Raw genomic sequence first — 22511 nt, 5'->3', positions numbered from 1 at the left:
TCTTATAGCACCCTGACAATCACCAAGGGCAGGTGTAATCTTGTAACATAACCAACCCAGACAAAATTTTAAGATTAAAACCCAAATCCCTAATGCATCGGGTATTAAATCTGGCCCAATTTTGCAAAATGTAATAGTCTCATAATTGCCAGTGCCTGCATATAGTTGCAGTTACATCTTCTTGAAAAGTACAGGAAAGACCAAAGGTATGGTAACAGTCTGGCATGGTATTAGTACTGCTGACCCACCATAACACTCATGTGCCTGTTCATTAATTAGTGTTATAATTTTTTCATTTGTAGAATTGCTTACTTCACGATTAAAGTTTCAGTGGTTTCCAGAAAATGAGGCAATTGCAGACTTCCCAACTCTTCATCACCCTCTTCAGCCTCCAACAACCCAGCTGGTTATTGTTACAGACAAGAAGGACAAAATGAATGAAATCAAGCGTTCTCTCGAAAACGGTTTTGAAAATGCAGTAAAATACAAATCAGAAAAAATAGAACAACCCCTACTAAAAACATTCTCTCTGGATGAAATTGAGATGGTTTTCTCTGTTCTGAATGACCAACCTGAAGTTGAAATGATATTGGACCGATTGAATAGCTGTATCATTATTGAAGGCTGTGAAAAGGATGTTGTTGACGTGATGTTAAAAGTCCAGACTAATCTTGCTACTATTATCATGGAAAGACTTCAGTTAGTAACAATAGAGAGGGCAGGGCTCTTGGTCCAGTGGGGGTATTCCGATAGTAAAGATTCTAAGCCATTTACAGTGGAGGCCAGTCAGTTACTTGAGGAAAGATACCAGGCTGGGAAAAAAGGAGCTGTAATAGTCAAACTTGAAGGTCAGATGGAAGCTTCTGTTAACCTGGAAACGATGAAAGCAGTTATTGAACCAACAAAAGAGAAGGTGAATGTTGTAAGGCTGGACTTAGAAAGAGGTATGTGAATTATCTATACTGATAAGGATCGACCGAGTGGGGGCTTTCAAATGTGCTTGACTGTGCTGCTATATACTTTGCCAAGTGTCAACACAAAAAGATATACACCACACAGGATATGTTGGTATACACTCTTTCTTGGCAGGAAGCTCTGCTGCTCCCAAAAGAGTTCTTTATTACAGGAAGTAAATTTGGTTTTTACATTGTGCAAAGAAGGAGGGTGAATTATGACATTACAATTAGCATATTACATTCTGATTGGTTGTTTGAGCATGGCGTAGCATAAGACCTTATCTTGCAAGTCCTCTTATCTTAAGATTTCAGCATCTTTCCACAAAGTACAATATTTAGACGTCTTGTATCCATAGTCTCCATCTCAAGGCTCTAGTCTTAGTTACAGGCAAAGCGATAAGATGAAATGTTTTGCATTTAGCATTCTGATGTATCTGGGTTAAAGGGTAAGGGAACAGATATTTTTCCAGCAGCAATGGCATTTTAATATTAATATATTGATCAGTCATTAGAAACATAAGGGTCATCCCTATCAATACTACTGCTCTTACAACTTTACAATATAGCTTTGAAAATGATGTTATGAAATGAAAGTACACTCTAAAGATCTGGGACTGACCAAGAGGGTGATATATTATTAGTTAAATAAGACCTGTGGTGTGTTCAAAAACCTTCAGCTATTCTAATTCATGTTTAGATGCCACTTACCCCCTGTTTCTCTGAAATCAGGGGTTTAATTTATAGCACTCAATATGCAAGTGAGAGCATAGAATGTCACCACTGCTCTGTTTGTAACAGGGATACCTTTCAGGCTTATTGCACTCACTATTAGGTGTGGTTACCACTTGTTGTCAGTGAGTCACGTAACTGTATTAGCACATCAGGTACCAAAAATAATGGCAGCAATTACTACAGAAGATAGAAGAAGATAAGAAGGAAGCATTAGTAGAGAAATGGCTGGACATGTATCCAGGTAGCTTCAGTTTATTGAACATGCCAAAGGTCTCATTTAATTCTTCTAACTGACCATTCTCCAGTGATCTTGTTTTATAACTGCAGTAAGTATACAAAGACACTTGAATTGTAGTTCTATTTATTCTGCTATATTGTTATTCATAATTTCAAACCTAAGGCTGTTTCACAATAAGTATTTTGTCCCAATTCCTTAGCTCATTTTGGTCAATTTTTAGCCAATACCAGAAGTTGAACAGACATAGAATAATTATAATGGAAATTTTTTTTTTAAGTATTTTGGATCCACTCCTGATTAAAAATGCTTACCAAAAAAGAACCAAACACTGTCCAAAATACCATGCACCCTCCTACATGTAAGGTTGCAGACCTATTAGTTAATATGGTAGAATTAAACCTTTTTAATATTTTTTAACCTGACAGTTATGTACTTTTATTTTCCAGAAACTCAATGCCCCTTTCACTGGAACAATATGAATGGGCTCTTGTTAAAGGTTGTAGAACTGGATACTAACTCAGAGGAATATGAAAGAGTTAAATCCAATTTCAATAGAACTGTCAACTGCCCTATTAAGAAGGTAAAATGATCAATAGTAGTGTTGAGTGGATGATTACAACTACTAATAAAGAGACAACATTTTATCTGTAAGGACAAGAATTCCCAGTGCAGAACAGGAAAGGGTTAATAACCTTGGGTCACTCTGACATCTCACAGAACTTTTGGTTCACTTTTTTTTGTTTCATTTTCTATATCACACACATATGTATTTGTTGGCAGATTGAAAGAATCCAAAACAAGCATCAACACATAGCGTACATGTCGAGGAAGCGTTACATTACAGAGAAAAATGGTCCCTGCCATGTCAATGAGAAACATCTTTTCCATGGCACAGCACCCCAGAACTGTCATTCCATCAACTACAGTGGGTTTAATCGAAACTTTGCTGGACATAATGGTAAGATATTTTAACAGTCACAAAACCTGTTTATTTTAATGTTACTGTCAACTTTTGACATGTTGATCTGACAAGATAAGATGTCTGTGGACAGAGTACCCCTTTCAGGACAAAATGGGCTATATCCTTAAAGGGGTACTCCGGTGGAAAACATTTTTTTAAATCAACTGGTGCCAGAAAGTTTAACAGATTTGTAAATTACTCCTGTTTAAAAATCTTAATCCAGTACAGATGCTGTATACTACAGAGGAAGTTCTTCTCTTTTTGAATTTCTTTTCTGTCTGACCACACACTCTCTGCTGACACCTCTGTCCATGTCCGGAACTGTCCAGAGTAGGAACAAATCCCCATAGCAAACCTATCCTGCTCCGGAAAGTTCCTGACATGGACAGAGCTATCCGCAGAGAGCACTTCCTGTAGTCCAGAGGAGTTCAGTGTGAACAGTGTGCAGGTGTGTCCCTGTTTGAGCTATACAGACTTGCAGCAGAGAAGAGGAGAGCAGGTGTTTCATCAAGCCTTTCCCAGGAGTGTGGCAGGCTCCTCGGGAAGGCTTTCCCGCATGGACCCCCTGGCTTCTACCTCTCTTTCCCGGCTGGCGAGAGGGGGGAAGAAAGTGTCTACAGCCGGTTCCAGGGTCGGGGTGAGACGTTCCAGCAGGGCCCGCAGAAATGTGGAGCCCGCTCCCCCATCCAAAGCGGAAGGATGCAAGGCTATTGGCAACAGCAGTGGACCTTTTGCTACTCCAGAACCCCAGCAATGGGGGGTGCGGGGTCCAAGAGAGTCCCTGGAAATCTATGGGTCACGGATCCAGGCCATGATGGCGGAATACAAGGAACTGGGCAGAAGACTTCAGAGCCTGAGAGAAGAACTGAAGTTCACACGTTACCAGGCTGAACATGCCTCAGGAGGTAAGAGGCAGAAGTTTTCTGCTCAGGCACAGGCACTGAAAATAGAGGTGGCTGAGGTGGAGGAGGCCAGAAAGAACATTGCTGGGGGTACAGGGTTCTTTAAAGAAAAGTTATATAATGAAGACAGGTTTAAAGTGAGGCATGCAGGTGCAGAAAGCCATGAAGACAGCAGTGAGGAGGATGATGGAGGGGAGGAAGGTGACGGAGAGTCAGGTAAAGGTGAAGTTGTGGAAAGTGAGGGGGATGTCATCCCTGGTGCAAGTGACCCCCAGCCCCCACAAGATAGCTACCCTGAGCCATATCAGGTGGCGCTCCCTTCTAGTTATGGTGAGGATAGCGGTGAAGAGGACCTGGCCAGTGGGGGTTTGCTGAGAGCCATCATACAGCAGGAGTCACCTACCCATTTGGATAATTTCACCTTCGGTGAGGATCTGGGCAAAGATGATTTGGTGAAGAAAAAGAAACAGAAGGTTCAAGAATCAGTGTCCTTTGTGTTTCGTCCTTTCCAGCAGTCTGGGCCAGCTGCAAAGCTGGTCCAGGCTGCTGGGTCCCCCAGACTGCCAGACCCTGTTTCTATAGTGGAACGGGGCCAGCATACAACATGACGTCAAAGATGGCTGCGGACGCATTAGATGTGAAGCCCACCCATCCTGTCAATAGGGAAGGGCAGGATGGGCTCATGGTGGGCAGCTCTGGCGCTGCAGGACCACCCCAGGGTGGCGGGGGGCGTGTCCGAGCGCCAGAGGCAAGTTATGCTGCAGTATGCTCGGGGGGCAGTTCCCCGAGTGCAGTGGGCATTACCGGCGTTGCAGGACACTCCCCTGTGAGGGGGGGGAGTGTCCGGGCACCGGTGGCAGAGAGCGGTGGGTCCTCGGGGGGCGGTCCTCCGAGTACTATATGTTCTGTGGAGCCCGTGCGAATGGGCAAAGCTGGCACGATGGGGATTCCCTGAATGTCAGAGAGTGTGGGTGGAGCTGGGGTGCGCCTGGTGGGGCAGCTCCAGACTCCAGAAGGGACATCGCCCATGGAGGAGGAGCCGTTAGCGTCAACCCCAGCTGCAGCTAAGTCAGCAAAGAACATTTTAAAACCAGTTATACTACAAGTCCCAGCCAGCCCAGAATCTATTAGGCAGGAAAAGAGTGGAGGATGTGAGAATGCTGAGTGTAGTAGTGTTGTGGATAAGAGGAGTGCATGTGGGAGTGTAAGTGGAGTGAATGATAGTGGGAGTAGTGGTAAGAGTGGAAGGTCTGGTATGGATGGGAATAAAGATGGGAGTAGTGGTGTGAGTGATTGTGCTGATTGTTCTGGGTCTGGGTCTGCTCCGGCTGCGCCCCCTAGGTCCTAGGAGCTATGCTAATGTCACTGCTGGGGGTTTGGGGGGGTCCCCATCTCCGTCCGGCTCTGGAGGCCACTTGCAACAGCGCCTCCTGGAGGCTCTGCATAGCGGCGACAGGTCGATCCAAGTAGAGGGGAGGGGTGAGGTCGACCTGTCTTTCTGGATAGAGAGGCACGGTTTGGGGGCTTTCCGAGAGCGGAATGGGGAGGTGGTCTGGTCCCTCCCGACACCCGGGCCGGACAATAACCGTAGGAATGTGGTCCGTCTGATTTGGAGGGGCGAGGATGCATGTCCACCTCGCGCAAAAGTGGTTGAGCTCCTCCTTCAGATGGAATTCAGGGAAAGTGACATCTTTGCCCTGATTCACCCCTACGGTTTGTCCGAGTTTGATGTCAGTTTCGTTCTGCCAGAGGGTCTCGAACTCTTCTGGTCAAACTACGAAGTGGCAAAGAACGAGCCCGGCTGGCGCGATTTCGCCGTAAAGGTGATTTCCAGTCAGAACTCGGTCAAGAAAGTGACCGTTGTGACCCGTAACGAGTCACTTTCTTGTTATGACATCATGAGCTGGCTCGGACAGTATGGGGATGTGACGGACATGCCCAAGAAAAACTTGGATGAGCATGGGATCTGGTCCGGGGCCTGGTCATTTTCCGTCAAACTCAAGCGTTCAGGGAGTACAGTTGCCCACATTCCGTCAGCCGCCTTCCTTGGACGCGATAGGATCCAGGTCTTCTACCAGGGGCAACCTAAGGTCTGTCACAGGTGTGGCAGCCCCACCCACTTTAGTGCAGACTGTACTGTGAAGGTCTGCGCTTTGTGTGGTGGGTTATCTGGCGCATCCTGTCGGCAGATCAGGTGCCACCTGTGTGGTGCCCTTGGACACCCTTTCAGCCGTTGTCCTAGCACCTGCGCCCATGCAGCGACCTCTCCAGCTGAGGAGACTGTGAAGTTGCCTTGGCTGGGGAGGGTACGGGCAGGGATGGGGGCGTAACAGGGCTAGGGAGGAGGAAAAAGGGCCCTGCCAAACTAAGGCAGGAGGAAAATCGTAGAAGGAGTAGGGAGCTGGAGAGTGCCCAGGTGGTGGGGGTAGCGTCAGTCCCTGCTCCTGAAGCTGGCCCTGTAACTACTGAAGCCCTGGAGGAGGATGTGCTGGATGAGGAGACCAGGAGACTTCACAAAGAGGATGGCAATATGGCCGACCCTTCCGATTCCTCCCACTATGAAAGTGTGGATGAGGAGAGTGGGGTGAGGCCCAAAAAGAAAGTTAAGGGCAAAAGGAAAGGGAGAAAGAAGAGGTCAGAGCCCTCTGAAGCTCCTGGTACTACGGGCCAGGTCCAAAGCGGAAGCCTGGCTGCCGCCCCTCTGATTGACCTGTCAAACTGGTACCTCGTCCTCGATACTATCTCCTCCCCTTCCTTGGAGGGGGAAGGTGAGGATGAGGTGCCTATGGAGAAAGAGCCTCTTGGGGGAACTGGGCCCTGTCCAGTCGAGGCACCTTCCTCGGAGGGCAGGGCTAGACCGGGCCGGACGGAGACGGGGACCATATGGACCAATCGGAGTCTAAAAAAAAGGTCCAAGAGTGGTCCTACCCTCTCGTTGTTTTTGGGGATAAGGGGGCTAAAAAGAAGGGTAAACAAAAGTAAAGGGTGTGGCCGTCTAATTTAATCACCCTGTATGGCGGCACTCACCCCATTGACGCTGGCATCTATTAATTGTGCCAGCAAAAATTCTGATATGGCTAGATTTGCAGCCTTTGATTTTCTCGGCCGCGTTGAAGCTGACATTTTCTTTTTACAAGAGACCAGGTTGTCAGATCTAGCCTCTCTGGTAAAAGCCAGAAGAGAGTGGAGGCGCGGTCCCTCCCACTGGTCTCTTGCGGCTTAGCCGTATAGTGGGGTGGCGGTCCTTTTTACCGCTCCTGTTGAATGCCGACGGATTATTGAATTAGAAATGGGGAGGTGCCTGATCTTAGATGTCTTCATGAAGGGACAAGAGCTCCAGCTCATTAACATCTACGCCCCGCAAACTAAGCGGGGCTGTAAAGATCTCTTTATGAGGATTAAGCCCTTTCTTTTTACGAGTCGGCAAGTGATCTTTGGAGGGGACTTCAATAATGTCACAAGGTCCCAAGATAGGAGAGGCTCTAATGGTCCGCTGACTTGCGATAGTGTGGCACTGATTAGCATAACTATAGAAGCTCACCTAGAGGATGCCCACATCCGGAGCCCCTCGGGCCACGCGGGTTTCACCTATCATCAAGGTAGTCGCAGGTCTAGGATAGATAGGTTTTATTTAAAGGAGGAAGCCGTCTCTTCCGCAGTGTCCGTGGTTGAGGTGGAGTTCTCCGATCACTGTATGATTTTGTTTTCCCTGAATGTTTCAGAGACCCCCCCCCCAGATGGGTAAAGGTTATTGGAAGCTGAATTCGTCCCTCCTGGAGGAAGCGGAGGTAAGACAGTCCTTTGAGGATTTTCTTCAGAGTCAGGTACCTTTACTGGATCTTTGTAGTAGTAAGTCAGAGTGGTGGGAGATATTCAAGAAGCGAGTTGCGGGGTTCTTCTGCCAGCTCTCGAGCCTCAGGTCCCTGAACAGGTATCGCTTGTATCAGGGTCTGAGGAGGAAACTCAAGCTTCTCGTTTCGACTGGAGGTAGACGAGAGGATATCTCCAGAGGGAAATCCTTGCTGATGAGGTGTAAGTACGATAGGCACGCATCTTTGGTTTTTGAGAGGCATTTCGGGAAGTACCGCTCGCCTGACCCTTACAGAAACTGTAAGATGTCAGTGAGTAGTAAAATAATTTCAGGACTGATTGATAGTACAGGATCTCTGAATCGGTCCAGATCAGGGATCTTGGAGCTTGTCAGATCCTTCTACTCACACCTCTTGGGAAGGAAGAATCTAGATCGAGACAGGATGTCAGCTTTCCTGGCTGAAACCATTCCTGAGCCAGGGGTAGACCCCCCCTCTTGATGTTTTGGCAGAAGAAATCAGAGAAGAGTAAGTGAGACTGGCGATCGAGGGGCTTGCCCCTAAGAAGTCGCCAGGTCAAGATGGCTTAACATCTGAGTGGTACAGGACCTTTAAAGAGTCTTTAGCTCCCCTCTTGACTGAGGTATTCAATGAGTGTCTCTCCTCGGGCACTCTGCTGAAGTCAATGAGGTCAGCCCTGATTCTTCTCTCAAAGGGTAAAGATCCCAGCCGTATTGAGAATTGGAGGCCCATAGCTCTTCTCAATACGGACAGGAAGCTTCTGGCTAAGATACTGTTTAATCGGTTGGTGAAGTTTGCACCCCGGCTCCTTTTGGAGGCCCAGCACTGCACTGTTCCAGGCCGAAGCACCTCAAGTGCTGTCCTTAGTGTCAGGGAGGCAGTGGAGCGGAGTAGTGCTGGTTTCTGGAAGGGGTACTTGGATCAGGCCAAAGCATTTGATTGGGTGAACCATGAGTACCTTTGGTTCGTCCTCCTGAGATATGGCTTACCGAGTACTTTTGTTAATTGGCTTAAGATCTTGTATGCAGGGGCAGAGAGTTTCCCGCTGGTGAACGGGTGGTCTGGCCGCTCTTTCGAGGTGGGGTCCGGAGTCCGTCAGGGTTGTCCTTTGAGCCCACTCTTATATGTGTTCGCGATCGATCCCTTTCTTAGGAGGGTGAGTCGCGGACCATTGGCGGGAGTTGGGATGAGTCTGGCGGAGCCGGCTGTTACCCAGAGAGTGGTAGCGTATAGTGTTGAGCGGCATAGGCCATATTCGAATTCGCGAATATTCGCGAATATATGGATGAATATTCGTCATATATTCGCGAATATTCGCATATTCGTTATATTCTCGTTTTATTTTCGCGTATGCGAAAATACGTGCATGCGAAAATTAGCATATGTGGAAATTCGCATATGCGAAAATTAGCATATGCTAATTTTCGCATATGCGAATTTTCGCACGCCAGTCTCACACAGTAGTATTACAGCCTTCTTTACACCACACAAGCTGGAAGCGGAGAGGGATGATCACTGTGATGTGTACTGTGAAAAAAAAAAAAAAAAAAAAAAACGAATATTCGTAATTACGAATATATAGCGCTATATTCGCGAAATTCGCGAATTCGCGAATATGCGATATTCGCGAATAATATTCGAATTGCGAATATTCGCGAGCAACACTAGTAGCGTACGCTGACGATGTCACTATTTTCGTCGAGAGAGAGGAGGTCGATGTGGTGATGTCGGAGGTGGACTGTTACTTGGAGGTATCCGGGTCTAAGATCAACCGGGATAAGTGTGAGAGTCTCTAGCTGGGAGGGGGGGATCTCCCGGACACCCTTCCAGGGCCCCAAGAATCAGCAAAAGTCTTAGGCATCACATTCGGCCAGGATGATTATCCCACCAAAAACTGGGATGGTAAGCTCCAGGATGCCACTCAGAAGGTAGACCAGTGGAAGGGTTGGTCTATGACCCTCAGGGAAAGGGTACACCTGATCAATAGAGATGTAGCGAATTGTTCGCCGGCAAACAGTTCCCGGCGAATTTAGCATGTTCGCGTTCGCCTCGCCGGGTGAACATATGTGAAGTTCGATCCGCCCCCTATACTTTAACATTGCGGTAAACTTTGACCCTGTGAGCCAGAGTCAGTAGGCAAATTACAGACAATCAGAAGCAGTCCCTCCCTTCCAGACCCTCCTACCTCTTGCACGGACACCATTTTACCCTCATTCGGCATGCTGCAGACTTAGGAAGTGGAGGGTCAGAGAAGCTGCTCCTGCTGTATAGGGAAAGCGATAGCTAGGTTGATGCTAGGTGGTGTATTCAGGGTCCAGTTTACTCCTAAAGCACTAGTGTAACATCTGCTTTAAGGACAGCACCTAAAAAAGCCCTTTTTAGGGCTCAAATATCAGTCCGTGTGTCTTGCATGTGCTGGAGGCACCCTGGTTGGGAGGGAACCGCTGGTTAAAAGGGGTACTAATAAAACTTAAGTTCCTTCAAGCAACTAACTACTACAGTATTCAAAGGGCTGAAAGATATCAGTCCATGTGTTTTGCAACAGCTGGAGGCACCCTGGTTAGGGACCACTGCTTAAAAGGGGAACTCTGCTGGCAACCTTTTTTTCTTTAAAACAACTAACTACTACAGTATTCAAAGGGCTGAAATATATCAGTCCGTGTGTTTTGCAACAGCTGGAGGCACCCTGGTTGGGGACCACTGCTTAAAAGGGGAACTCCGCTCGCAATCTTTTTTTCTTTAAAGCAACTAACTACTACAGTATTCAAAGGGCTGAAATATATCAGTCCGTGTGTTTTGCAACAGCTGGAGGCACCCTGGTTGGGGACCACTGCTTAAAAGGGGAACTCCGCTGTAAAGCTTTTTTGCTCATTGTCACACTAGTGCAAATCATATTTGGTGTGACAGTTGTGCAAATTAAAAAAAAAATACCTTTGGCTGTTAAATAAAACCAGTCACTGTCAGTTCACGTCACAGTTGCCAGTTTTTTTGCCTGCAGGGCAAATTGTGTCACCCTAGTGCAAATCACATTTGGTGTGACACAAAAAAAAAAAAAACTTTTTTAGCTGTGAAATAAAATCAGTCACTTCACTTCACACTTGGGAGTCTTTTGGCCCTTAGGGCTCATTGTCACACAAGTGCAAATCATCTTTGGGGTGACCGACCATAGTGTAAATTTGAAAAAAAAAAAAAACTTTTTTTTTGCTGTGAAATAAAATCAGTCAGTTAACTTCACACTTGGGAGTTTTTGGGCCTGCTGGGCTCATTGCTCATCTATGTGATGCCTAAAGGGGGGCTCTAACTATGTTCTGCCTAACATGGGGGAATCTATTTACTGCCTATAGGGGGGATCTAACTATGTGATGGCTAAAGGGGGATCTAACTATGTGCTACCTAAAGGGGGCTCTATGTGCTGCCTAAAGGGAGGCTCTACCTATATGCTGCCTAAAGGGGGGCTCTAATTATTTGCTGCCTAATATGGAGAAATCTATGTGCTGCCTAAAGGAGGATCTAACTATGTGATGCCTAAAGGGGGGGCTCTATGTGCTGCCTAAAGGCGGCTAAAGCACATTATTCCAAAGAATTTAGGAATGTTAGGTTATTTATGCCCTTTATGGATTAAAACCAGACTCTGCATCAACTATGAAATTTTCCATGGGAGTTTTGCCATGGATCCCACTCCAGCATGCCACAGTCCAGGTATTAGTCCCCTTGAAACAACTTTTAAATCACTATTGTGGCCAGAAAGAGTCCTTGTGGGTTTTAAAATTCGCCTGCCCATTGAAGTCAATGGCGGTTCACCCGGTTCCCCGGTTCACAAACATTTGCGGAAGTTTTATGTTCGCGACATCACTACTGATCAAATCGTACCTGCTCCCCTTGTTTATCTATCTGGGCAGTGTATGTATCTTGCCAGAGGCCTACTACACTAGGATCTACAGCCTGTTTTTCCAGATGTTATGGGGGAACAGGATGAACCTAGTCAAGAAGGAGGTTACGTACCGCACGAGAAGACTAGAGGGTTTATCTATGGTAAACCCTGTATTGTTCTTTACAAACACCTTCTTGAAAGCTAACGTCGCAAACCTCTGGAAAGAGAGGGCTCCTCCGTGGGTAATCTCCTGCAGGGAATGGTTTCGGCCTTTCTTCCAGGAATGGGAGAGAGGAGGGCAAGTGAGGGACCTCCATACACCCCATGGATATCTTCCGGCTTACACTACCCCAACTCTGAAGGCGATACGCCGATGGGGTCTGGGGGTGTGGGAGATCAGGACCCAGTCAAGGCAGTTCCTTGACAAACGGCTTCTGTTGACCCACTTCCAGAAGCCTCTGGCGCTCAGGGACTGCCCAGGTCGGGATCTGAGGGTTTTAAACATAAAAAAGATCCCCCAGAAGTTTTGGGACTTGGCCTGGCGCTGCTTTCAGGGGAAGCTATATGTAAGGGACAACCTGAAGTGCAGAAACTCTGATGACCGGGGATGCCCCAAGAAAAGTGTGGGGACACTGTTCCTGCTTCATTGTCCCTTTAATATAGGGGTCTACAACCGGGTGGGTGCTTCCATCGGCTGGAGTCAACTTGCCGGCCTTACCTATCCGGAGTGGTCTTATGGGGCATTCAGGACCCTGGGTGGCCGAGAACGGGGCACTTTATTCTTAGTTAGCTTAGTGATTAGGTACTACAAGTGGAATGCACGGTGTTTAGTGTCGACCCAACAGAAAGTCCTCTCCGAGGTGGAGGTGTGTAGGAATATCACCGGTGACCTCGGGAAGATCACGTCTTTGGAGTATGGCAGTCTTGGTACCAGTAGGGCTTCTCTCCTGTGGAGAGGTTTTTCTTTTGATGTGCCCTAGGTACTAGGCCCTTAAGGTAAAGTACCTTAATTTTGGCCAGGGATAGTGTATGTATATTAGGGTGAGTTTAGGGTCAGTTTCATGAAGAGATAGCGATAGGGTTAGAGGTTGATAGGGAAAGGTATTTAAATTTAATTTATCAGGATTGCCATCCTTCTTCCTGGTGGGGGGCTATGCATGTCACCTTAGCCTTTTGTTTTGTTTTCTGTGGATAGATTGTAAAGGGCTTGCGGGCAACCAAACTTGGGCATTGTGGGGGTTTTGGTGTATTGTATTGTTGATATTATATAGTTTTGTTGTGTATATTGTTCTGTATATATTATTCTGTTTATAATTAGGTGGTAGTGGTGTATTTTAGGTTGGGTGGGGGTTTTGGGGGGTGGTGGTGGTCTGGAATGGGTCAGTTATGGACAAATGTGGACAAACTGTGTCCTATGGACTTTGACCCATGTCCAGACGGTGTGGTGGGTGATGGGATAGTTTAGTGTAGGTTGTCATTTGTGTTATATTGTTATAAATGTTATTTTTGATACATGGTATATTGTTATATAGGTTGTTATATATGTTTATTTTTTTATTAATTTTTTTCTTGTGTGTTTTTCGCCAAGTTGGATAATTTTTAGTTAAAGCAGTTCGCCATTTATTTATTTATTTATTTTTTCCCCAAGTTGGATAACTTTTAGTTACGACAGTTCGCCATATTTTTCTTTTGTTACTTATAAAAAGGAGAAGGAAAAAAGGGGAGATGGAGAGTAATGTATATATGTGTATGTATGTGTATGTGTGTATATATATATATATGTATGTGTGTGTGTGTGTGTGTGTGTATATATATATATATATATATATATATATATATATATATATGTGTGTATATGTGTGTGTTTTTTATTATTTTTTTATTTTTATTTTTTTCCCCCAAGTTGGATAATTTTTAGTTAAGGCTGGGTTCACACTACGTTTTCTCCCATACGGGAGCGCATACGGCAGGGGGGAGCTAAAACCTCGCGCTCCCGTATGTCACCGTATGCGCTCCCGTATGTCATTCATTTCAATGAGCCGGCCGGAGTGAAACGTTCGGTCCGGTCGGCTCATTTTTGTGCCGTATGCGCTTTTACAACCGGACCTAAAACCGTTGTTGACCACAGTTTTAGGTCCGGTTGTAAAAGCGCATACGGCGCAAAAGTGAGCCGACCGGACCGAACGTTTCACTCCGGTCGGCTCATTGAAATGAATGACATACGGGAGCGCATACGGTGACATACGGGAGCGCAAGGTTTTAGCTCCCCCCTGCCGTATGCGCTCCCGTATGGGAGAAAACGTAGTGTGAACCCACCCTAAGGCAGTTCGCCATATTTTTCTTTTATTATTTAAAATATATATTTATTTTAGTTTTTTTGTTATGGCGAGGAAAGCTTTATTTATGGTTTTAAAAGGAATGTGTGTGTGTGGTTTTGGACGATATAGGTAAGTCATATTTGTTAGATTACCTGGGCTGGCCTGTTAGAAAAATTTCAGTTGTTATATCAGTTTTGCAAATTTTTGTTACAGTCAATTGGACTTGTTTTTGTGTTTTGTTTTTTTAATTTTATAATAAAAGAGTGTCAGCAGAGAGCACTGTGGTCAGACAGAAAAGAACAATTCAGCACTGTGGTCAGACAGAAAAGAACTTCCTATCTACTATACAGCAGCTGATAAGTGCTGGAGGGATTAAGATTTTTATATAGTAGTCATTTACAAATCTGTTTAACTTTTTGGCACCAGTCGATTAAAAAAAAATGTTTTCCACTGGACTACCCCTTTAAGGGGTTAATTGCTGTTTTATTCTCTTAATTAATAAAAGTTCCACATGTCATAAATGTCCACAGGGGCAGTAAAACCCCATTTGTGCTGCTGGTTAAGACGGAAGAAAAAATATGTTTTTAAGTTATACTAAAAAAAAATTGATGAAGAACGACAGCTCCTTCATTTGGGTTCATCTATACATCACAGCCTTGTTGCAGTTTCGTGATTTTACAAAATGTATGTAAAAATTCCATGATTCTACCAAGATTACAGTGAATCATGGTAACAAGTCACATTACTGCAACATGTGAATATGGTCCTATTTAGTCTTATATTGCGAATAGAAGTAAATAGGAGGAGATCAATCATTTCCCTCTTCACACAATCCTGTGTCTGGCTATAAGAAAATTGGCTTCAGAAGGAGGAGCCCAGATTTATCAACATGTGTGAGAGAATCACAGCAACCAATCACAACTCAGCTAATAAGCTGTGGTAAAGTGAAAGCTGAGCTGTGATTGGTTTCTGTGGGAAAATCCCTCTATTTTTCTCTCACACAGTTTGATAAATCTTTTTTTTTTTGCATGATGGAATAGTGTAGAGTAGACCTCTATGCTATTCCATAAGGGTGCATTCACACACACTATATCTGCTGTGGATTTTACAAGGCATTCACCTTATTACAGTGACCCCCCGATTTATGATGGCCCCGACATATGATCATTTCAACATATGATGGCCTCTCAGAGCCCATCGTATGTTGAAGGCAGCATCGACATATGATGCTGCTGTGTGTCGGGGCCATCGTACAAACAGCTATCTGACAGCGCTGACAACTTCAGCAACTGACAGTTGTTTAATGTTCCCCGTGTGCCCCGTTCTGCCTCCTGTTACTCACATGCTGTCCTGCTAACTCACGCAGGCTTCCACTGTGAGCTCTGTGTAAGCCCCCCCCCCCCCCCCCCAGTGCAGCCATAGCCAATAGCCTGCAGCATCTTGCTGCAGGCATCCAATGAGCTGCTGGCTGCCCTCCCCTTCCTTTCCTATAGAGCTGTAGTCGGCAGGATCGTAATGGAGGACATTCTGTCCCCCCTGAAGGTATTTAAAGAACTGTACAGTACTGTATGCGATGTCACACATCACATACAATACATATACACACTATACACCCCATACATCAATGTTTTCTTATCAGTGTGCCTCCAGCTGTTGCAAAACCATAACTCCCAGCATGCCCAGACAGTCAATGGCTGTACATGTATGCTGGGAGTTGTAGTTGTGCAACAGCTGGAGGCACCCTGGTTTGTTAAACACTCCCCATACACTCCACATACAATGGTCATCCCAGAACCAATTAGCAGTTTCCCATAGAGATATGTATTCAACATACAATGGTTCCGAGCCCCCAGAACCAATTACCATTTTTACATAGACATATGTACTCGACATATGATGGTTTCAACATATGATGGTCCTCCTGGAACCAATTAATATCATATGTTGAGGGACCACTGTATTATGTATATATATAAAACTCAATGGGGGAGATTTATCAAAACCTGTCCAGAAGAAACGTTGCCCATTTGCCCATAGCAACCAATCAGCTCGCTTCTTTCATTTTTAACAAGGCCTCTGCAAAATGAAAGAAGTGATCTGATTGGTTGCTATGGGCAACTGGGTAACTTTTCCTTTGCACAGGTTTTGATAAATCTCCCCCAATGTGTGTGCATGTATGTATGTGTGCATGTATGTATGTTCGTATGTTCCAGCATCACGTCCAAACGGCTGAGGATATTAACATGAAACTTGGTACACATGTTACTTATATGTCACCAACAAACATAGGATAGGTGATTTAACCCTTACTCACCCCCATTTGCCAGGGTCGGGGGTTTTGTTTAAAGTACCATACAAGTCTATGGGAAATATATGTTCCAGCATAACTTCCAAATGGCTGGAGATATTTCGATAATACTTGGTCACATGTTACTTATATGTCAAATAAAAATATAGGATAGTTAATTTAACCCTTAACTACCCCCATTTGTGAGGGTCGGGGTTTTTGTTTAAAGTATCATGCAAATCAATGGGAAATGTATGTTCCAACATAACTTCCGTACGGCCGGAGATATTTAATTAATACCTGGTACACATATTACTTATATTTCAAATAAAAATATCTCATAGTTAAATTAACACTTACCTACACCCTTATATAAAAGATGGGTTTTTGTTTTAAGTCCCATGCAAGTATATGGGACTTCCAGTACCTTACTCCACAAGCTCCGCTCTGCATCTCATGGTGAATGTGTCAGTCCGGCTTTCCAGCCACACCCCATCTCACAAAGACGGAATGGGATATAGGGTCGGGATAGGGGGACGGGATATGGGGTCGAGCTATGAGGTCGGGATATGAGGTTGAGATAGGAGGACAGGATAGGAGGTCGGGATATGAGGATGGGATATGAGATCGAGATAGGAGGTCAGGATATGAGGTTGGGATATGAGGATGGGATATGAGGTCAAGATATGAGGATGGAATATGAGATCGGGATAGGAGGATGGGATATGAGGACGGGATATGAGGTCGAGATAGGAGGATGCGATAGTAGGTCGGGATATGAGGACAGGATATGAGGACGGGATAGGAGGTCAGGATATGAGGACGAGATATGAGGTTGAGATATGAGGATGGGATATGGGGATGAGATATGAAGTCAAAAGCTTCCTCCTTTGTTGATTTTCCTCCCCAGCAAGGATTAGTAAGGAAAAACCGGGAAATGCCGGGTACTCAGCTAGTATGCAAATAAAGAATACATAAGAATTACCTTGTAATATCTGCAGCTGCAGATCCACACAGTCGATTAGATGTCTATTAGACAGTTTGCACTATCAAGCCTGTAAACAGAAGTTTTTTTATTACAAAAAATATTGCCCTTCAGCCCTTGTTAACCATTTTATGTGCACAGGAAGAACTGTGAGCGTGGCAAAGGGAAAAGGCCCAGAATAATGTTTTTTTTGCGGGATATAAATATTTCTTTGAAGGGGGTAAACCCAACAGTTTGCTAGCAAATATGATTAACGCACAAGAGGGAAAGGAAAGGGAGAAGCTTAATTCAAAAAGAAAATGTAGAAGTGACCTTAGAAGGGAAAGAAATAGAGGGTTTTTTTATGATCATTTTTCGAAATTATATACCTCTGAACAGCAACCCTTGGATAATGAAATAAACAGTTTTTTCAGATAAATTGACCCTGCCTAAACTCTCAGATGAGGGAGTGGATAGATTGGAATCATCCCTTTTTTTAAGGACCAGACGGGTTGCCATTTGGTATCTATAAAAATGTATTGATGTATTGGCCCCAATAATTATCAAAGTCTTTAATGAATCCTGTAAGGGGGAGATCTCTCCCCAAATCAATGTTGGAGGCATACATCCTTTTGATACCAAAAAAGAATAAAGACACTCTCTTGGTGGAATCATAATGCCAAAATCTTCTCTAAAATTCTTGCTAAAAGACTCGCTAGAGTGCTTGGTATGGTAGTGACAGAAGATCAAACAGGTTTTGTCCCCCAGAGGTCCCTATCTACGAATATAGAAAGAACTTTTGCGAACATTCAGCGAGGTGAAGGTCTACTCCGCCCCCAAAAGCGTTTGACAGGGTGGAGTGGAGATACCTGTGGGCAACACTTAAGGCTTTTGGCTTAGGGGAAGTATTCATTAAGTGGGTACAATTGATAAAATGTGCCCCTAGAGCCAGCCTAATGATGGGCAAAACTCCCTCTGCTTTTATTGAGTTATCAAGGGGGACCTGAAAGGGGTGTCCCTTGTCCCCCTTGTTATTCGCATTGTTTGTTGAGCTGCTCGCGCTTTTGGTGAGGAACCTCTACCCCAAGTATTATTTGGGTTACAGAGGAGTAGTTTAATCAGTTTCATAGGATTTTGAAGAAGTTCATCTGGGGGAGGAAATGCCCCAGATTAAAATGCAAGGTTTGGTGCACTTTAAGGCTAGGTTCACACTATAGAATCTCCGGGCAGAAAATTTCTGCCCAGAGATTCTGAGTGCGGCCAGCACTGACTGAATCATTTGGCGCCAGGACTGCGCGAACACTGCAGTCTCCAATAGACTGCAATGTGTTCCGCGAGTATTTCCACCTGAAGAATGAGCAACGCCATTCTTCAGGCGGAAATTTTCAAGCGGATTTTCCCTTCACAAATTCCGAAGTGTGAAGATCATTGCCAAACTTTAAGATATATTTTTTGGCTAGAATTATTAGGAACATTTTTCAGGAATATAGTTATATGAATAGGAAACAAGGGCTTGTGTTGACGAAAAATAAACTTTCAGTGGTGGAATGTTTGGAAGCAAATAGAGTTGACAATACATTTTCTTATGGGAGAATGTTGGGGAAAGGTTGGAAACTTTTTAAGAAACTGAATAATATACCAGGGAGCACAGTGTTTACTCCTTTATGGGAGAATAATAGATTGGTAGAATTTCTGACGGTGCATTATTTTACACTATGGGTGAGCTATGGGATCAAATATATTGCACAACTGGTAGATAGGGGTACTATATTAAGTTTTGAGAGGTTACAGATGATGCATGGGGTTAAACAAGCTCATTTTTTTTAGATATCAACAGATTAAGCACACATTTGAAAGTACACAGATGAAGAAATGATTTTAAATATTCAAGGGGGTCACTTATTTGATTATGGCCCTTTGCAGCATATCATATTTACACAGTTATATATAAATAACAAGTGAACACAAGGAACCACATTCAAGAAATAGAGTTTGGGAAACCAGCCTTGTCTCAGACACTAGATGGCATAACATATTCACATGTGAACTATAGAACACCATAACATTTTCATTGCATTCTACAGAAATGTTAAAACCAAATAACACCATTTTATTGATCACTGACATATAAAGTAACTACACCCCATGCTTTGCTATTGTTTTTACAACACTGCTGAGGTTATACAATTTTATTTTAAAGCTGTTTAATAATACTTTTGTTCTTTACAGCGGCTTCATTTGGTAATGGAGTTTACTTTGCAGTGAATGCCAGCTACTCAGCAAATCGGACCTATTCTCCTCCAGACCCAAACACTGGAGAGAGGTTCATATACCAAGTGAAGGTGCTAGTTGGTCGTCATACTAAAGGACAATATGGAATGAAAGCCCCTCCTTGCAGAACAGAAAACGATCCCTTTGACTACTATGATAGTTTAACAGATAAAAGCAATGATCCCACCATGTTTGTTGTGTTTCATGATGACCAAGTGTACCCTGAGTACCTCATTACTTTTACATAAAGCCTACATTAATATATTACAGAATATCTCTCTCTCTCTCTTTCTCTCTCTCTCTCTCTCTCTCTCTCTCTCTCTCTCTCTCTCTCTCTCTCTCTCTCTCTCTCTCTTTCTTTCTCTCTCTCTCTCTCTCTCTATATATATATATATATATATATACGGATGCATAGTTGAACTTCTTTTTAGAAAATAGTATACTCGCTTCTTATCTTATACATTAATTTAGGTATAGCTATAAGGTATTTCTACTGAGCCATCTTTTTAATGAACAAACATTTGCTTTGCCAAATAGTGCCTCTCTTTTCTACTACATTTTATTATCTTATATAATGGGCTTTATTTAACCATTAGTCTGGTGGCATGTGACAATAGGATCGAGAATAAGGTGTCTATATTGCATCTTCAATTCTAAGTAAAATCACTCCTGATATTTTGCTTATTAAACATTGAACAATTAAACATTATTTTCTATTGTTTACATTAAAAATCATTTTCTATTGTTTACATTTTGACATAATTAATTTATTTATCTTATTACTAGAGATGAGCGAATTTTTGGAAAATTGGATTCGGCCGATTCGGCGAATTTTTCAAAAAAATTTGGTTCGATCCGAATTTATTTGTAGCGAATTGCTATTAAAAACGGCTATTTCTGGGCTACAGAGAGCCTCAATAGGGGTGTAGAACACTTTGCCTTGTCGTAACACATAGGGAGTGTGCTGTGTTAGTGAAATAATACTGTTATTTGCCATAGCCATATGACTATGGCTTTTAGTGCTCACCCTAACTGGCCCTTATTAGCTTTAGAGTTGTTGTACACCCCAGTGCAGCTGTTAGGGACCGACCAGGGGGACAGGGAAAGTGAGCCCTAAACTGACCCTAAAACCGCTCTCCCTGCCTACTTGCCCATCCACCCTAACCGATGGATCGACAACTGGGCGCCAGTCCCATCCTGCGCTATAGTACAGTGGCGTAAAAACACATAATATACATAGTCGGTCACAGACCAGAACAGAAACAGAAAACTTCTAGACAACCAGATATATCAGACAGAATACAAATACTAACAGGGCAGAATATAAACTCCCAAACTGCAGAATATAGTGAATTAACAAACAGTTCATAAACCGGATATCAGATAAATGGTAGACATGATAAAATGAACAAGACTAGGCATGATATGAGTATACAGCAGAATCCAGGAGATGAAGGGGATAAACAGAAGAACTGAGAGCCAAAACACTAAAATGAACAGGTAACATAGAACACTATTCACAAACAGGTACAAGTACAAAGATCAGATCAACCAAACAGGATATAAATATAGGACACTGTTCACACTGGGACACAGAACATACAAACTGGACTCCCCACTCCACTATAGGAGTAGCCATTAATAATAGGCTACTGGCCAGCTGACACATTCCAACATGTGGACAAAATGCTGACCCAGTAGGAAACAGAAATATAATACATGAAACACTAGACTAGAACCGTATGAGTCTGAATAGACTCCAGAATACCAAACAGGAATATAACATACAGAGCACAGGGTACAAGCAAGACTCAGACATAGTGTGAACACAGACAGAGCAGAATGAACAAACAATCCTAAAACCGACTAATGTAACACAGACTAAAATACAAGGAGCATGTTATATAACCATGGTTAAAAACCCAGATAAAATGACAAGATAAATACAAGGTAAATCCTCAAGCAGACATAGTCAGAATATAGCACAAACAGACATAGTAGTATTGCACTCAATAACCAGCACTGAATGCAGAAGTTTGGTTTAAATAACTCCACATGAGTTCTCATTCGCTCAGAGCATTAACTATTCCCTATCCAGGTATAATAGCAAACTGAAAACTTAAAATTAGGTGCAGCTCACAACAGAAGGACCGAGGCAATCAAAGCTAAAGCCGGACCCCACCGGCAACACTAATAAATATCAATTGGAATATATAGCTTATGCCTCTAGGACCTCACCATTGGTGCATAATGATGTGGGCAATAATGAATTATGGCAGCGTTAGTCAAAACATTTTTTAAATTCAGATTATAAAATATAAATATATAAAACAATGACAAAGTGACACATTAAACTGGCACTGTCTAGTGAAAATCCCACTGGGCCCTAGTGGGATATCCGAAACAGAATATAAAAAATATTAAATATAAAAATGATGGATTAATGTTCCAATAAATCCATAAATCTGAAAATAACAAATTTAATCTACAAAAATAAGATGGATGGATATTCGGGTTTGTGGCAAAATAGACTTGTAACATAAAGTCAATGAGCGGCATTTACTAATCTTTTACTATGTAGTCTGGTTTTTACCCTGTTTTTTTCTACTTCATTTTTGAATATGTGCGACAAATTTACTAAATTGTTGCACGGCATTAATAAATTTGGCACACATAGGCAAAAGTGGGAAATTTACTTCATGTAGTAGAAAAAATAGTCTGTTCCTTTTTCCTGCTGTCTGAATAGGTTTGGCTGCTGGTTTCCTTCTGGATCTTTTGTTTTTGAGTTTTTTTTTAGCTTTTTCACCACATCTAAATAATTCAATAACTACAGTGGTCCCTCAAGTTACAATATTAATTGGTTCCAGGACAACCATTGTAAGATGAAACCATTGTATGTTGAGACCATAACTCTATGGAAACGTGGTAATTGGTTATAAAGGCACCAAAATGTCATCCAAAATAAGAAAAAGTGACAAAGAAAAATAAGTTGATAACTAATATAGATAAAGCAAATCCTTACATATAAAAGTAATAAAGATCTGCTGGGAGCTGTAAATTACTGTCTATGTCAGTGTTTCCCAAGCAGGGAGCCTCCAGCTGTTGCAAAACTTTAACTCCCAGCATGCCTGGACAGCCAAAGGCTGTCCGGGCATGCTGGGAGTTGTAGTTTTGCAAAAGA

At 43.4% G+C, this 22511-nt stretch overlaps 1 protein-coding gene across 5 annotated transcripts in view; it reads left to right on the top strand.

Moving 5' to 3' along the window:
- Positions 1 to 20021, top strand: part of LOC130369520 (protein mono-ADP-ribosyltransferase PARP14-like) — a 95578-nt gene extending 75557 nt beyond the window's left edge. For 4 of the 5 annotated variants that reach the window (XM_056574885.1, XM_056574877.1, XM_056574901.1 and 1 more), the window contains exons 12-15: positions 303 to 944; positions 2373 to 2506; positions 2707 to 2884; positions 19289 to 20021. In XM_056574885.1, the coding sequence (XP_056430860.1) occupies positions 303 to 944; positions 2373 to 2506; positions 2707 to 2884; positions 19289 to 19578 (1244 nt within the window). In that variant the 3' untranslated portion in view covers positions 19579 to 20021. Of the gene's footprint in view, positions 1 to 302; positions 945 to 1840; positions 2015 to 2372; positions 2507 to 2706; positions 2885 to 19288 lie in introns of those variants that run through there. The other variant, XR_008892804.1, reaches the window with a different exon arrangement.
- Positions 20022 to 22511: the final 2490 nt, after the last annotated feature.

The sequence above is a fragment of the Hyla sarda genome, chromosome 1, assembly GCF_029499605.1.
Source record: "Hyla sarda isolate aHylSar1 chromosome 1, aHylSar1.hap1, whole genome shotgun sequence".
Taxonomy (NCBI): Eukaryota; Metazoa; Chordata; class Amphibia; order Anura; family Hylidae; genus Hyla; species Hyla sarda.
Note: the sequence above shows the minus strand (reverse complement) of the source record. Positions and strands in the feature narration are given on the sequence as shown.